The sequence below is a fragment of the Salvelinus fontinalis genome, chromosome 6 (assembly GCF_029448725.1).
Source record: "Salvelinus fontinalis isolate EN_2023a chromosome 6, ASM2944872v1, whole genome shotgun sequence".
NCBI lineage: Eukaryota > Metazoa > Chordata > Actinopteri > Salmoniformes > Salmonidae > Salvelinus > Salvelinus fontinalis.
In genome coordinates, this window is record NC_074670.1 from 65,729,619 (window position 1) to 65,747,117 (window position 17,499).

Genomic DNA, 17,499 nt, shown 5'->3' on the forward strand with positions numbered 1-17,499 from the left:
AACCCTAACCCTGCTAGCATACTAACCCTAATCCTGCTAGCATACTAACCCTAATCCTGCTAGCATACTAACCCTAAACCTGCTAGCATACTAACCCTAACCCTGCTAGCATACTAACCCTAACCCTGCTAGCATACTAACCCTAACCCTGCTAGCATACTAACCCTAACCCTGCTTTACCAACAGGTGACCCCTAACCCTGCTAGCATACTAACCCTAATCCTGCTAGCATACTAACCCTAATCCTGCTAGCATACTAACCCTAATCCTGCTAGCATACTAACCCTAATCCTGCTAGCATACTAACCCTAATCCTGCTAGCATACTAACCCTAACCCTGTTAGCATACTAACCCTAACCCTGCTAGCTTACTAACCCTAATCCTGCTAGCATACTAACCCTTATCCTGCTAGCATACTAACCCTGCTAGCATACTAACCCTAACCCTGCTAGCATACTAACCCTAACCCTGCTAGCATACTAACCCTAATCCTGCTAGCATACTAACCCTAATCCTGCTAGCATACTAACCCTAACCCTGCTAGCATACCAACCCTAATCCTGCTAGTATACTAACCCTAACCCTGCTAGCATACTAACCCTGCTAGCATACTAACACTAACCCTGCTAGCATACTAACCCTAATCATGCTAGCATACTAACCCTAACCCTGCTAGCATACTAACCCTAACCCTGCTAGCATACTAACACTAACCCTGCTAGCATACTAACCCTAACCCTGTTAGCATACTAACCCTAATCCTGCTAGCATACTAACCCTCACCCTGCTATCATACTAACCCTAACCCTGCTAGCATACTAACACTAACCCTGCTAGCATACTAACCCTAATCATGCTAGCATACTAACCCTAACCCTGCTAACATACTAACCCTAACCCTGCTAGCATACTAACACTAACCCTGCTAGCATACTAACCCTAACCCTGTTAGCATACTAACCCTAATCCTGCTAGCATACTAACCCTCACCCTGCTATCATACTAACCCTAACCCTGCTAGCATACTAACCCTGCTAGCATACTAACCCTAACCCTGCTAGCATACTAACCCTAATCCTGCTAGCATACTAACCCTAACCCTGCTAGCATACTAACCCTAACCCTGCTAGCATACTAACCCTAACCTGACAAGTGTTCCTGCTTTAGCAACAGGTGACCCCTACCCCTAATCCTTAATTCATCATAACCACATATATCAGTCAAGTCAGTTTTTCCTCAGTAATGTCCATGCTAGTAGGGGGAAGTCAGTTTTTCCTCAGTAATGTCCATGCTAGTAGGGGGAAGTCAGTTTTTCCTCAGTACTGTCCATGCTAGTAGAGGGAAGTCAGTTTTTCCTCAGTACTGTCCATGCTAGTAGGGGGAAGTCAGTTTTTCCTCAGTACTGTCCATGCTAGTAGAGGGAAGTCAGTTTTTCCTCAGTACTGTCCATGCTAGTAGGAGGAAGTCAGTTTTTCCTCAGTACTGTCCATGCTAGTAGGAGGAAGTCAGTTTTTCCTCAGTAATGTCCATGCTAGTAGGGGGAAGTCAGTTTTTCCTCAGTACTGTCCATGCTAGTAGGAGGAAGTCAGTTTTTCCTCAGTACTGTCCATGCTAGTAGGGGGAAGTCAGTTTTTCCTCAGTAATGTCCATGCTAGTAGAGGGAAGTCAGTTTTTCCTCAGTACTGTCCATGCTAGTAGGGGGAAGTCAGTTTTTCCTCAGTACTGTCCATGCTAGTAGAGGGAAGTCAGTTTTTCCTCAGTACTGTCCATGCTAGTAGGGGGAAGTCAGTTTTTCCTCAGTACTGTCCATGCTAGTAGGAGGAAGTCAGTTTTTCCTCAGTACTGTCCATGCTAGTAGGAGGAAGTCAGTTTTTCCTCAGTACTGTCCATGCTAGTAGGGGGAAGTCAGTTTTTCCTCAGTACTGTCCATGCTAGTAGGAGGAAGTCAGTTTTTCCTCAGTAATGTCCATGCTAGTAGGAGGAAGTCAGTTTTTCCTCAGTACTGTCCATGCTAGTAGGGGGAAGTCAGTTTTTCCTCAGTACTGTCCATGCTAGTAGGGGGAAGTCAGTTTTTCCTCAGTACTGTCCATGCTAGTAGGGGGAAGTCAGTTTTTCCTCAGTACTGTCCATGCTAGTAGGAGGAAGTCAGTTTTTCCTCAGTACTGTCCATGCTAGTAGGGGGAAGTCAGTTTTTCCTCAGTACTGTCCATGCTAGTAGAGGGAAGTCAGTTTTTCCTCAGTACTGTCCATGCTAGTAGAGGGAAGTCAGTTTTTCCTCAGTACTGTCCATGCTAGTAGAGGGAAGTCAGTTTTTCCTCAGTACTGTCCATGCTAGTAGGAGGAAGTCAGTTTTTCCTCAGTACTGTCCATGCTAGTAGGAGGAAGTCAGTTTTTCCTCAGTACTGTCCATGCTAGTAGGAGGAAGTCAGTTTTTCCTCAGTACTGTCCATGCTAGTAGGAGGAAGTCAGTTTTTCCTCAGTACTGTCCATGCTAGTAGGGGGAAGTCAGTTTTTCCTCAGTACTGTCCATGCTAGTAGAGGGAAGTCAGTTTTTCCTCAGTACTGTCCATGCTAGTAGGAGGAAGTCAGTTTTTCCTCAGTACTGTCTATGCTAGTAGGAGGAAGTCAGTTTTTCCTCAGTACTGTCCATGCTAGTAGGAGGAAGTCAGTTTTTCCTCAGTACTGTCCATGCTAGTAGGAGGAAGTCAGTTTTTCCTCAGTACTGTCCATGCTAGTAGGAGGAAGTCAGTTTTTCCTCAGTACTGTCCATGCTAGTAGGAGGAAGTCAGTTTTTTCTCAGTACTGTCCATGCTAGTAGGAGGAAGTCAGTTTTTCCTCAGTACTGTCCATGCTAGTAGGAGGAAGTCAGTTTTTCCTCAGTACTGTCCATGCTAGTAGGAGGAAGTCAGTTTTTCCTCAGTACTGTCCATGCTAGTAGGAGGAAGTCAGTTTTTCCTCAGTACTGTCCATGCTAGTAGAGGGAAGTCAGTTTTTCCTCAGTACTGTCCATGCTAGTAGGAGGAAGTCAGTTTTTCCTCAGTACTGTCCATGCTAGTAGGAGGAAGTCAGTTTTTCCTCAGTACTGTCCATGCTAGTAGGAGGAAGTCAGTTTTTCCTCAGTACTGTCCATGCTAGTAGGGGGAAGTCAGTTTTTCCTCAGTACTGTCCATGCTAGTAGAGGGAAGTCAGTTTTTCCTCAGTACTGTCCATGCTAGTAGGAGGAAGTCAGTTTTTCCTCAGTACTGTCCATGCTAGTAGGAGGAAGTCAGTTTTTCCTCAGTACTGTCCATGCTAGTAGGAGGAAGTCAGTTTTTCCTCAGTACTGTCCATGCTAGTAGGAGGAAGTCAGTTTTTCCTCAGTACTGTCCATGCTAGTAGGAGGAAGTCAGTTTTTCCTCAGTACTGTCCATGCTAGTAGGAGGAAGTCAGTTTTTCCTCAGTACTGTCCATGCTAGTAGGGGGAAGTCAGTTTTTCCTCAGTACTGTCCATGCTAGTAGAGGGAAGTCAGTTTTTCCTCAGTACTGTCCATGCTAGTAGGAGGAAGTCAGTTTTTCCTCAGTACTGTCCATGCTAGTAGGAGGAAGTCAGTTTTTCCTCAGTACTGTCCATGCTAGTAGGAGGAAGTCAGTTTTTCCTCAGTACTGTCCATGCTAGTAGGAGGAAGTCAGTTTTTCCTCAGTACTGTCCATGCTAGTAGGGGGAAGTCAGTTTTTCCTCAGTATTGTCCATGCTAGTAGGAGGAAGTCAGTTTTTCCTCAGTACTGTCCATGCTAGTAGGAGGAAGTCAGTTTTTCCTCAGTACTGTCCATGCTAGTAGGAGGAAGTCAGTTTTTCCTCAGTACTGTCCATGCTAGTAGGAGGAAGTCAGTTTTTCCTCAGTACTGTCCATGCTAGTAGGGGGAAGTCAGTTTTTCCTCAGTACTGTCCATGCTAGTAGAGGGAAGTCAGTTTTTCCTCAGTACTGTCCATGCTAGTAGGAGGAAGTCAGTTTTTCCTCAGTACTGTCCATGCTAGTAGGAGGAAGTCAGTTTTTCCTCAGTACTGTCCATGCTAGTAGGAGGAAGTCAGTTTTTCCTCAGTACTGTCCATGCTGGTAGGAGGAAGTCAGTTTTTCCTCAGTACTGTCCATGCTAGTAGGGGGAAGTCAGTTTTTCCTCAGTATTGTCCATGCTAGTAGGAGGAAGTCAGTTTTTCCTCAGTACTGTCCATGCTAGTAGGAGGAAGTCAGTTTTTCCTCAGTACTGTCCATGCTAGTAGGAGGAAGTCAGTTTTTCCTCAGTACTGTCCATGCTAGTAGGAGGAAGTCAGTTTTTCCTCAGTACTGTCCATGCTAGTAGGGGGAAGTCAGTTTTTCCTCAGTACTGTCCATGCTAGTAGAGGGAAGTCAGTTTTTCCTCAGTACTGTCCATGCTAGTAGGAGGAAGTCAGTTTTTCCTCAGTACTGTCTATGCTAGTAGGAGGAAGTCAGTTTTTCCTCAGTATTGTCCATGCTAGTAGGAGGAAGTCAGTTTTTCCTCAGTACTGTCCATGCTAGTAGGAGGAAGTCAGTTTTTCCTCAGTACTGTCCATGCTAGTAGGAGGAAGTCAGTTTTTCCTCAGTACTGTCCATGCTAGTAGGAGGAAGTCAGTTTTTCCTCAGTACTGTCCATGCTAGTAGGAGGAAGTCAGTTTTTCCTCAGTACTGTCCATGCTAGTAGGAGGAAGTCAGTTTTTCCTCAGTACTGTCCATGCTAGTAGGAGGAAGTCAGTTTTTCCTCAGTACTGTCCATGCTAGTAGGAGGAAGTCAGTTTTTCCTCAGTACTGTCCATGCTAGTAGGAGGAAGTCAGTTTTTCCTCAGTACTGTCCATGCTAGTAGAGGGAAGTCAGTTTTTCCTCAGTACTGTCCATGCTAGTAGGAGGAAGTCAGTTTTTCCTCAGTACTGTCCATGCTAGTAGGAGGAAGTCAGTTTTTCCTCAGTACTGTCCATGCTAGTAGGAGGAAGTCAGTTTTTCCTCAGTACTGTCCATGCTAGTAGGAGGAAGTCAGTTTTTCCTCAGTACTGTCCATGCTAGTAGGGGGAAGTCAGTTTTTCCTCAGTATTGTCCATGCTAGTAGAGGGAAGTCAGTTTTTCCTCAGTACTGTCCATGCTAGTAGGAGGAAGTCAGTTTTTCCTCAGTACTGTCCATGCTAGTAGGAGGAAGTCAGTTTTTCCTCAGTACTGTCCATGCTAGTAGGAGGAAGTCAGTTTTTCCTCAGTACTGTCCATGCTAGTAGGAGGAAGTCAAGTGCGAGTGGCATTTATTTGATTTATTTTTATATGATTGTAACCGCAGTTCTTTATCAGTGTAGTACTATACACAAATGATGCATGGCCACTTTCAAGCCCACTATCAGTCCTTAACCCCTACCCTTCACCTCCAGAGCCATCTGTTATCTGAGACTGGGTTGTTTTGAAGAGGCCAGACAGGACTGTGACTCCGCCCTCAAGCTGGAACCAACCAATAAGAAGGCCTTCTATAGACGGGCGCTGGCGTTTAAAGGCTTACAGGTGGTTATCTATTATTCAAAGTCCTAGTTGGTTCAGCGCATGTTTCTGTGTGAAGAACAAGGAAAACCAATGAACACTGTGTTTTCCAAAAACAGAAAAACGACTTGTTTTTTGTTGACTCATTAGATAAACAAAAAACAATTAACAAGTGGGTGGGGTTACATGTGGAATGCATTTCATTGGCCAAATGCACAACCAATAGTTCCTGTCCCTTCAAAATAGGAGTTCGCCCTTCTATCTTCATCTACTATCTATTAAGTCACCAATTAATAGCTATTTATTCATCTATTAATGTCAAGATACAGTGATATTTCTCCATTTGTATTTTAGATTTACGATTATAAGATAGTCACAACAATGATGGTGATGATTGATCTATTAATGAGTTACTGTAAATGGTTAGCTGGTTAGCAAATTGATCAGAAAAAATCCCCCACCAGTCTCAACATCAACAGTGAAGAGGTGACTCCGGGATGCTGGCCTTCTAGGCAGAGTTCCTCTGTCCAGTGTCTGTGTTCTTTTACCCATCTTAATCTTTTCTTTTTATTGGCCAGTCTGGGATGTCTTTTTCTTTGCAACTCTGCCTAGAAGGCCAGCATCCCGGAGTCGCCTCTTCACTGTTGACGTTGAGGCTGGTGTTTTTCAGGTATTAATGAAGCTGCCCGTTGAGGACTTGTGAGGCATCTGTTTCTCAAACTAGACACTCTAATGTACTTGCTCTCTTGCTCAGTTGTCCACCGGGGCCTCCCACTCCTCTTTCTATTCTAGTTAGAGCCAGTTTACACTGTTCTGTGAAGGGAGTAGTACACAGCATTGTATGAGATCTTCAGTTTCTTGGCAATTTCTCTCATGGAATAGCCTTCATTTCTCAGAACAAGAATAGACTGACGAGTTTCAGAAGAAAGGTCTTTGTTTCTGGCCATTTTGAGCCTGTAATCGAACCCACAAATGCTGATGCTCCAGATACTCAACTAGTCTAAAGAAGGACAGTTTTATTGCTTCTTTAATCAGGACAACAGTTTTCAGCTGTGCTAACATAATTCCAAAAGGGTTTTCTAATGATCAATTAGCCTTTTAAAATTATTAACTTGGATTAGCTAACACAACGTGCCATTGGAACACAGGAGTGATGGTTGCTGATAATGGGCCTCTGTACACCTATGTAGATATTCCATTAAAAGAAATCAGCCGTTTCCAGCTACAATAGTCATTTACAATATTAACAATGTCTACACTGTTTTCTGATCAATTTGATGTTATTTTATGGAAAAAAAATGTGATTTTCTTTCAAAAACAAGGACATTTCTAAGTGACCCCAAAACTTTGAACGGTAGTCTACGTACAGACATGGACACACTCGAACACTCCAACATAGTTTGCAAAGGCAGTATTTGTTTAGTGAGTAAAAATAAAACTTAGCAACAATATAAATAGTAAAGTAAGGTAAAGATACCCCAAAACACTACTTAAATAGTACTTTAAAGTATTTTTTACTTAAGTACTTTACGCCCCTGGCATTAATATATGACTTAATAGGTATTTATAGATGTCTTGATAGATAGTAGATTAATAGAATGAAGTTGAAAGGATGAACTGCTATTTTGAAGGGACAGGAAGTGTTGGATGTGCATTTGGAAAATGACAGGCATTCCACATGTAACCGCACCCACTTGTGAAAATAGAAACGTTAAGTCGTTTTTTTGTTTATTTGCAAAAAAAACGAGATTACAAAAAAAACAAGCCATTTTTGGGTCAATGTAAAATAAAAAAAATAAAAAGCCTTTTTCACGTTGCGGATTTTTCTGTTATAAACTTGGAAAAAATGTTTTTTGTGCCCATTTTTTTGTGTGAAGAACAAACCAATGGACACGATCTTGAGGATTGAAGAGATGCAACATGTTTTTATTATTATTGTCCAGTCGTGTGGTCCAGTTGCTGCAAAGAAAGACCTAGTTAAGCTGCAGCTGGTCCAGAACAAAGCGGCACGTCTTGCTCTTCATTAAAATCAGAGGGCTGATATCAACACTATGCTGCCAGTCTCTCTTGGCTCAGAGTTGAGGAGAGACTGACTGCCTCACTTATTCCTTTTATAAGAAACATTGTGTTGAAAATCCCAAATGGTTTGCAAAGTCAACTTACACGCAGCTCCAGAACAAATTCCAGAAAGCGTACAGTATTATATAGAGCCATTATTGCACGGAACTTCCTTCCATCTCATATTGCTCAAATAAACAGCAAACCTGGTTTCAATAAACAGAGAAAGCAACACCTCACAGCACAACGCCTCTCCTCTATTGGACCCAGATAGTTGGTGTGTATTGATGTAGGATATGTGTGCTGTTTTTTAAAATGTATGTAGTTCTGTTCTTGTCTATTAATGTTCTGTAATATGTCATGTTTTGTGTGGACCCCAGGAAGAGTAGTTGCTGCTATCGCAACGTCTAAAGGGGATCCTAGTAAAATACCATTGATTTTGAACTGCTTTTTGACATTTTAACTCCCCCTCCTTCTCTCACTTTTTCTCCCCACACTCACCCTTTCTTCATCCTCGCTCTCATTTCCTATACCCTGCTCTCTCCCTCTTCATCCTCACTCTCATTTCCCATACCCTGCTCTCTCCCTCTTCATCCTCACTCTCATTTCCTATACCCTGCTCTCTTCTCCCCCCCTCCCTCCCCAGGACTATCTGTCTTCCAGCAGTGACCTCCAGGAGGTGTTGCAGCTGGACCCTAACGTCCAGGAGGCTGAACAGGAGCTGGAGACTGTGACAGGGCTGCTCAGACAGAGCCTCATGGACGGAGCCCAACACTCACCCAGGGTAGGTACCCAACTTCCACCCAGGGTAGGTACCCAACACTCACCCAGGGTAGGTACCCAACTCACACCCAGGGTAGGTACCCAACACTCACCCAGGGTAGGTGCCCAACTCACACCCAGGGTAGGTACCCAACTCACACCCAGGGTAGGTACCCAACTCAGACCCAGGGTAGGTACCCAACACTCACCCAGGGTAGGCCTCCAACTCAGACCCAGGGTAGGTACCCAACTCAGACCCAGGGTAGGTACCAACTCAGACCCAGGGTAGGTACCAACTCAGACCCAGGGTAGGTACCCAACACTCACCCAGGGTAGGTACCCAACACTCACCTAGGGTAGGTACCAACTCAGACCCAGGGTAGGTACCCAACTCAGACCCAGGGTAGGTACCAACTCAGACCCAGGGTAGGTACCAACTCAGACCCAGGGTAGGTACCCAACACTCACCCAGGGTAGGTACCCAACACTCACCTAGGGTAGGTACCAACTCAGACCCAGGGTAGGTACCCAACTCACACCCAGGGTAGGTGTCCAACTCAGACCCAGGGTAGGTACCCAACTCACACCCAGGGTAGATACCCAACTCACACCCAGGGTAGGTACCCAACACTCACCCAGGGTAGGTACCCAACACTCACCCAGGGTAGGTACCCAACACTCACCCAGGGTAGGTGTCCAACTCAGACCCAGGGTAGGTACCCAACTCACACCCAGGGTAGATACCCAACTCACACCCAGGGTAGGTACCCAACTCACACCCAGGGTAGGTACCCAACACTCACCCAGGGTAGGTACCCAACTCAGACCCAGGGTAGGTACCCAACACTCACCCAGGGTAGGTACCCAACACACACCCAGGGTAGGTACCCAACACTCACCCAGGGTAGGTACCCAACTCACACCCAGGGTAGGTACCCAACACTCACCTAGGGTAGGTGCCCAACTCACACCCAGGGTAGGTACCCAACTCAGACCCAGGGTAGGCCCCCAACACTCACCCAGGGTAGGTACCCAACTCACACCCAGGGTAGGTACCCAACTCAGACCCAGGGTAGGTACCCAACTCAGACCCAGGGTAGGTGCCCAACTCACACCCAGGGTAGGTACCCAACTCAGACCCAGGGTAGGTACCCAAAACTCACCCAGGGTAGGTACCCAACTCAGACCCAGGGTAGGTACCCAACTCAGACCCAGGGTAGGTACCCAACTCAGACCCAGGGTAGGTACCCAACTCAGACCCAGGGTAGGTGCCCAACTCACACCCAGGGTAGGTACCCAACTCAGACCCAGGGTAGGTACCCAACTCAGACCCAGGGTAGGTACCCAAAACTCACCCAGGGTAGGTACCCAACACTCACCCAGGGTAGGTACCCAACACTCACCCAGGGTAGGTACCCAACACTCACCCAGGGTAGGTACCCAACACTCACCCAGGGTAGGTACCCAACTCACACCCAGGGTAGGTACCCAACACTCACCCAGGGTAAGTACCCAACTCAGACCCAGGGTAGGTACCCAACACTCACCCAGGGTAGGTACCCAACACTCACCCAGGGTAGGTACCCAACACACACCCAGGGTAGGTACCCAACTCACACCCAGGGTAGGTACCCAACTCACACCCAGGGTAGGTACCCAACACTCACCCAGGGTAGGTACCCAACTCAGACCCAGGGTAGGTACCCAACTCACACCCAGGGTAGGTACCCAACTCTTTATTCCACCTCAGGTTTGATGTCAGAGATGAGACTGAACTCTTTATTCCACCTCAGGGATTTTGTGTGTTCGGCCTGGTATGATTCTCAATCAGAGGCAGCTGTCAATCGTTGTCCCTGATTGAGAATCATACTTAGGCAGCCGTGGTTTCACGTGTGTTTTGTGGGTGTTTGTTCTTGTGTCAGTGTTTCGCCACACAGGACTGTCACTGTAGTTATTTTGTATCGCATATTGTTTTGTTATATATTAAATCACTATGGAAACTAACCACTCTGCGTATTGGTCCGATCCTTCTCGCCTGTCCTCGTCCGAGGAGGAGGAAGAAAATGACTATCGTTACATGATGTCAGAGATGAGACTGAACTCTTTATTCCACCTCAGGTTTGATGACAGAGATGAGACTGAACTCTTTATTCCACTTCAGGTTTGATGACAGAGATGAGACTGAACTCTTTATTCCACCTCAGGTTTGATGACAGAGATGAGACTGAACTCTTTATTCCACTTCAGGTTTGATGTCAGAGATGAGACTGAACTCTTTATTCCACCTCAGGTTTGATGACAGAGATGAGACTGAACTCTTTATTCCACTTCAGGTTTGATGTCAGAGATGAGACTGAACTCTTTATTCCACCTCAGGTTTGATGACAGAGATGAGACTGAACTCTTTATTCCACCTCAGGTTTGATGTCAGAGATGAGACTGAACTCTTTATTCCACTTCAGGTTTGATGTCAGAGATGAGACTGAACTCTTTATTCCACCTCAGGTTTGATGACAGAGATGAGACTGAACTCTTTATTCCACCTCAGGTTTGATGACAGAGATGAGACTGAACTCTTTATTCCACTTCAGGTTTGATGTCAGAGATGAGACTGAACTCTTTATTCCACCTCAGGTTTGATGTCAGAGATGAGACTGAACTCTTTATTCCACCTCAGGTTTGATGTCAGAGATGAGACTGAACTCTTTATTCCACCTCAGGTTTGATGTCAGAGATGAGACTGAACTCTTTATTCCACTTCAGGTTTGATGACAGAGATGAGACTGAACTCTTTATTCCACCTCAGGTTTGATGTCAGAGATGAGACTGAACTCTTTATTCCACCTCAGGTTTGATGTCAGAGATGAGACTGAACTCTTTATTCCACTTCAGGTTTGATGACAGAGATGAGACTGAACTCTTTATTCCACTTCAGGTTTGATGACAGAGATGAGACTGCCACAGAAGACTGAATAGGAGGCTGATGAAAGAGAGAGAGACTGATGGAGACCTGGGAGTGGCCACAGGGAAGGCTGTTCAGGCCTCAACTCATCATCCCTCACAGAGTTGACGTGAACTAAGGTGAACTATGCTGGATGTTGGGCTCTGACTCCATCTGCCTTCAAAGAGCATCATTAAAGCATTGCGTCGACGACGGCAGAGCGTTCTTCAGTAATTCACAGCAGGCAGCTGCATCCTTCATTTCCAATCTGGAGACTCTATAGATACTTTAGATGCAATGTAGCTTCTTACATTTACATTTGTCATTTAGCAGAGGCTCTTACCCAGAGAGACTTACAGTAGTGAGTCATTTAGCAGAGGCTCTTACCCAGAGAGACTTACAGTTAGTGCATCCTTTACCTCGGCATGCTCAGACTCCCTGCAGCAACACACTGTAGAGAAAGGATGCGTCACAAACGGTGCCCACCTCCCTAGGAAGTGCACTACGTTTGACCAGGGCTCATAGGTCTATAATCAAATGTAGTGCACTATATAGGGGATAGGGTACCATTTGGGACTCAAGCCCAACTCTTATAAAGCTAGGAGTGACTAGTTTTCTTGCAGAAGTATTTGATTTCTTCCCACTAACAGCAGATTATGCAGACTAGATTATTACAGATTGGAGAAGCGATCGACAGAAGCTCTAGAAGCACACTGGAACACAATGTGGGAGAGATGTGGTGTGCCTTATCGAGATTCAATGTTGAACCAGATATTTGGGAATTGTAATCTGAACCTCAGAGAAATAACATCCTTGTATATATGTAATAAACTGCTGCTTTGATACACTGCAGAGTATTTTAAAAAGAGGAAACCAAAAAAAATATGTTGCCACTGTATTGACTTGTCATGTATGTACCTTTTCAACCATAAAAGGGCACTGTTGGCTAATTAATGCATAGGGAAAGATGGACAACTGTGTATATCATGTACTGTATGCTTTTAATCTCAGGTTCAGTCTTGAACGTGACCATGATTGTAAGGTAAATGTTAGCTCTGATCCATGGCGTTAGAGGAGTTGTAACAGCCTGGACCAGAGCTAGGTAAATGTGTATAGTAGTCAAACACTGATCTGCTAGTTTTCAGATTATGCTTTATAACACCCCCAAACCCCCTCAGATAGTTATCTGTTGAGTTAGAGATGTCCCCCCTCAGATAGTTATCTGTTGAGTTAGAGATCAACCCCCTCAGATAGTTATCTGTTGAGTTAGAGATCAACCCCCTCAGATAGATATCTGTTGAGTTAGAGATCAACCCCCTCAGATAGTTATCTGTTGAGTTAGAGATCAACCCCCTCAGATAGATATCTGTTGAGTTAGAGATCAACCCCCTCAGATAGTTATCTGTTGAGTTAGAGATCAACCCCCTCAGATAGATATCTGTTGAGTTAGAGATGTCCCCTTCAGATAGTTATCTGTTGAGTTAGAGATGTCCCCTTCAGATAGTTATCTGTTGAGTTAGAGATCAACCCCCTCAGATAGTTATCTGTTGAGTTAGAGATGTCCCCTTCAGATAGTTATCTGTTGAGTTAGAGATATCCCCTTCAGATAGTTATCTGTTGAGTTAGAGATCAACCCCCTTCAGATAGTTATCTGTTGAGTTAGAGATCAACCCCCTTCAGATAGTTATCTGTTGAGTTAGAGATGTCCCCCTTCAGATAGTTATCTGTTGAGTTAGAGATGTCCCCCTCAGATAGTTATCTGTTGAGTTAGAGATCAACCCCCTTCAGATAGTTATCTGTTGAGTTAGAGATGTCCCCTTCAGATAGTTATCTGTTGAGTTAGAGATGTCCCCTTCAGATAGTTATCTGTTGAGTTAGAGATGTCCCCTTCAGATAGTTATCTGTTGAGTTAGAGATGTCCCCTTCAGATAGTTATCTGTTGAGTTAGAGATGTCCCCTTCAGATAGTTATCTGTTGAGTTAGAGATGTCCCCTTCAGATAGTTATCTGTTGAGTTAGAGATCAACCCTCTTCAGATAGTTATCTGTTGAGTTAGAGGTGTCCCCTTCAGATAGTTATCTGTTGAGTTAGAGATGTCCCCTTCAGATAGTTATCTGTTGAGTTAGAGATGTCCCCTTCAGATAGTTATCTGTTGAGTTAGAGATGTCCCACCTTCAGATAGTTATCTGTTGAGTTAGAGATGTCCCCCCTTCAGATAGTTATCTGTTGAGTTAGAGATGTCCCCCTCAGATAGTTATCTGTTGAGTTAGAGATGTCCCCTTCAGATAGTTATCTGTTGAGTTAGAGATATCCCCTTCAGATAGTTATCTGTTGAGTTAGAGATGTCCCCTTCAGATAGTTATCTGTTGAGTTAGAGATGTCCCCTTCAGATAGTTATCTGTTGAGTTAGAGATCAACCCTCTTCAGATAGTTATCTGTTGAGTTAGAGATCAACCCTCTTCAGATAGTTATCTGTTGAGTTAGAGATCAACCCTCTTCAGATAGTTATCTGTTGAGTTAGAGGTGTCCCCTTCAGATAGTTACCTGTTGAGTTAGAGATGTCCCCTTCAGATAGTTATCTGTTGAGTTAGAGGTGTCCCCTTCAGATAGTTACCTGTTGAGTTAGAGATATCCCCTTCAGATAGTTATCTGTTGAGTTAGAGGTGTCCCCTTCAGATAGTTACCTGTTGAGTTAGAGATGTCCCCTTCAGATAGTTATCTGTTGAGTTAGAGATGTCCCCTTCAGATAGTTATCTGTTGAGTTAGAGATGTCCCCTTCAGATAGTTATCTGTTGAGTTAGAGATGTCCCCTTCAGATAGTTATCTGTTGAGTTAGAGATGTCCCCTTCAGATAGTTATCTGTTGAGTTAGAGATGTCCCCTTCAGATAGTTATCTGTTGAGTTAGAGATATCCCCTTCAGATAGTTATCTGTTGAGTTAGAGGTGTCCCCTTCTAGATAGTTATCTGTTGAGTTAGAGATGTCCCCTTCAGATAGTTATCTGTTGAGTTAGAGATGTCCCCTTCAGATAGTTATCTGTTGAGTTAGAGATGTCCCCCCTTCAGATAGTTATCTGTTGAGTTAGAGGTGTCCCCTTCAGATAGTTATCTGTTGAGTTAGAGATGTCCCCTTCAGATAGTTATCTGTTGAGTTAGAGATGTCCCCCCTTCAGATAGTTATCTGTTGAGTTAGAGATGTCCCCCCTTCAGATAGTTATCTGTTGAGTTAGAGGTGTCCCCTTCTAGATAGTTATCTGTTGAGTTAGAGGTGTCCCCTTCAGATAGTTATCTGTTGAGTTAGAGGTGTCCCCCCTTCAGATAGTTATCTGTTGAGTTAGAGATGTCCCCCCTTCAGATAGTTATCTGTTGAGTTAGAGATGTCCCCCCTTCAGATAGTTATCTGTTGAGTTAGAGATGTCCCCCTTCAGATAGTTATCTGTTGAGTTAGAGATGTCCCCTTCAGATAGTTATCTGTTGAGTTAGAGATGTCCCCTTTCAGATAGTTATCTGTTGAGTTAGAGGTATTTCAGTTAGTGTCTGAAACTGATGAATAAGAAGCTGCTTGTGTTGAATGCATCGTGAATGTCCTGCTTTCACCACAGGTCTCTTTACAACATAGAGCCCTCTGAGGTGGTTGTTCATGATTAAACACTTCTGCTTTGTACTGTATACCATGTTTTCATTCTGAAAGAGGTCTAGAGTTGACTTCATGCAGTCAGGTACTGACTTATGTTGTTTTTATATGTTTATATATATGTTTTTATTTTATTTCTTTTTTTAAGTTACAGTCCTACTGTAGGACTGATGATATGAAGCAACTTTTATTTATTTATTTGTATTTATTTCACCTTTATTTAACCAGGTAGGCTAGTTGAGAACACGTTCTCATTTACAATTGCGACCTGGCCAAGAAAGCAAAGCAGTTCGATACATACAACAACACATAGTTACACATGGAGTAAAACAAACATACAGTCAATAATACAGTGAAAAATAAGTCTATATACAATGTGAGCAAGTGAGGTGAGATAAGGGAGGTAAAGGCAAAAAAAAGGCCATGGTGGCGAAGTAAATACAATATAGCAAGTAAAAAAAACACTGGAATGGTTGGTTTGCAGTGGAAGAAGGTGCAAAGTAGAGATAGAAATAATGGGGTGCAAAGGAGCAAAAATAAATAAATGAATACAGTAGGTAAAGAGGTAGTTGTTTGGGCTAAATTATAGATGGGCTATGTACAGGTGCAGTAATCTATGAGCTGCTCTGACAGCTGGTGCTTAAAGCTAGTGAGGGAGATAAGTGTTTCCAGTTTCAGAGATTTTTGTAGTTCGTTCCAGTCATTGGCAGCAGAGAACTGGAATGAGAGGCGGCCAAAGGAAGAATTGGTTTTGGGGGTGACCAGAGAGATATACCTGCTGGAGCGCGTGCTACAGGTAGGTGCTGCTATAGTGACCAGCGAGCTGAGATAAGGGGGGACTTTACCTAGCACGGTCTTGTAGAACTTACTTGATGACTCTCAGTATTTTAGTTGTCCCGATGACAAATCCATTTTGTATGTTCAACATCAAATTTTTAGCCTGAGTCCCAGTCTGTTTGAGCTGTCAGGAGACCACAGATCTGGGACCAGGCTATAGAAGGAGACAACAGATCTGGGACCAGGCTATAGAAGGAGACAACAGATCTGGGACCAGGCTATAGAAGGAGACAACAGATCTGGGACCAGGCTATAGAAGGAGACAACAGATCTGGGACCAGGCTATAGAAGGAGACCACAGATCTGGGACCAGGCTATAGAAGGAGACAACAGATCTGGGACCAGGCTAACAACTTACATTCAAAACTGAAAAAGGAAATATTAATTGTCCACTTAGAACTCGATTCATGGTTTTATTTGTGTGAAATATGCATTTACCAATTATGAAGCAAATTAGAAAACAAATATACAAATACCATAAGCTCCAATCGCTCTCTACAAGTTAGACACTCGTCTTCAAAGTATCATAAAGAATCACATGAAGTGGGAGAAGGAGGGTTGAAACAAACAGAGCTTGTGGCACGTTAGCGATCCAGACGGATAGTTGAGCAGCACCACAACAGCAGATAAATGAACAGTCTGGACTTTTAGTTTAGAACATTTACATTTAAGTCATTTAGCAGACGCTCTTATCCAGAGCGACTTACAAATTGGAAAGTTCACACATATTCATCCTGGTCCCCCCGTGGGAATTGAACCCACAACCCTGGCGTTGCAAGCGCCATGCTCTACCAACTGAGCCACACGGGACCGTACCTCTTTACCTCCACCTACAGTCCTATACCTGTTTACCTCCACCTACAGTCACATACCTTTCATTCCACGGGGAGTTGTGTGTAGCAGGGTGTTGCGTTCCCTCCAAGAGGCGTGCATAACAGTTAGCATCTCTTGACTTGAGTTGTTAAACACAATGATGAGGGGGATGGTTAGCATCACTTGACTTGTTAAACACAATGATGAGGGGGATGGTTAGCATCACTTGACTTGTTAAACACAATGATGAGGGGGATGGTTAGCATCACTTGACTTGTTAAACACAATGATGAGGGGGATGGTTAGCATCACTTGACTTGTTAAACACAATGATGAGGGGGATGGTTAGCATCACTTGACTTGTTAAACACAATGATGATGGGGATGGTTAGCATCACTTGACTTGTTAAACACAATGAGGGGGATGGTTAGCATCACTTGACTTGTTAAACACAATGAGGGGGATGGTTAGCATCACTTAACTTGTTAAACACAATGATGAGGGGGATGGTTAGCATCACTTGACTTGTTAAACACAATGAGGGGGATGGTTAGCATCACTTGACTTGTTAAACACAATGATGATGGGGATGGTTAGCATCACTTGACTTGTTAAACACAATGAGGGGGATGGTTAGCATCACTTGACTTGTTAAACACAATGATGATGGGGATGGTTAGCATCACTTGACTTGTTAAACACAATGAGGGGGATGGTTAGCATCACTTGACTTGTTAAACACAATGAGGGGGATGGTTAGCATCACTTGACTTGTTAAACACAATGAGGGGGATGGTTAGCATCTCTTGACTTGTTAACATGATGATGAGGGGGATGGTTAGCATCTCTTGACTTGTTAAACACAATGATGATGGGGATGGTTAGCATCTCTTGACTTGTTAACATGATGATGATGGGGATGGTTAGCATCTCTTGACTTGTTAAAC

At 44.0% G+C, this 17,499-nt stretch overlaps 1 protein-coding gene across 2 annotated transcripts in view; it reads left to right on the plus strand.

Annotated features, from left to right (window-relative positions):
- spag1a (sperm associated antigen 1a) overlaps positions 1-14,936 on the plus strand; it is a 43,056-nt gene extending 28,120 nt beyond the window's left edge. The window contains exons 6-8 of one of the 2 annotated variants that reach the window (XM_055927466.1): positions 5,407-5,533; positions 8,214-8,351; positions 10,448-10,470. In XM_055927466.1, coding sequence (XP_055783441.1) covers positions 5,407-5,533; positions 8,214-8,351; positions 10,448-10,453 — 271 coding nt within the window. In that variant the 3' untranslated portion in view covers positions 10,454-10,470. Of the gene's footprint in view, positions 1-5,406; positions 5,534-8,213; positions 8,352-10,447; positions 10,471-11,264 lie in introns of those variants that run through there. The other variant, XM_055927465.1, reaches the window with a different exon arrangement.
- Positions 14,937-17,499: the final 2,563 nt, after the last annotated feature.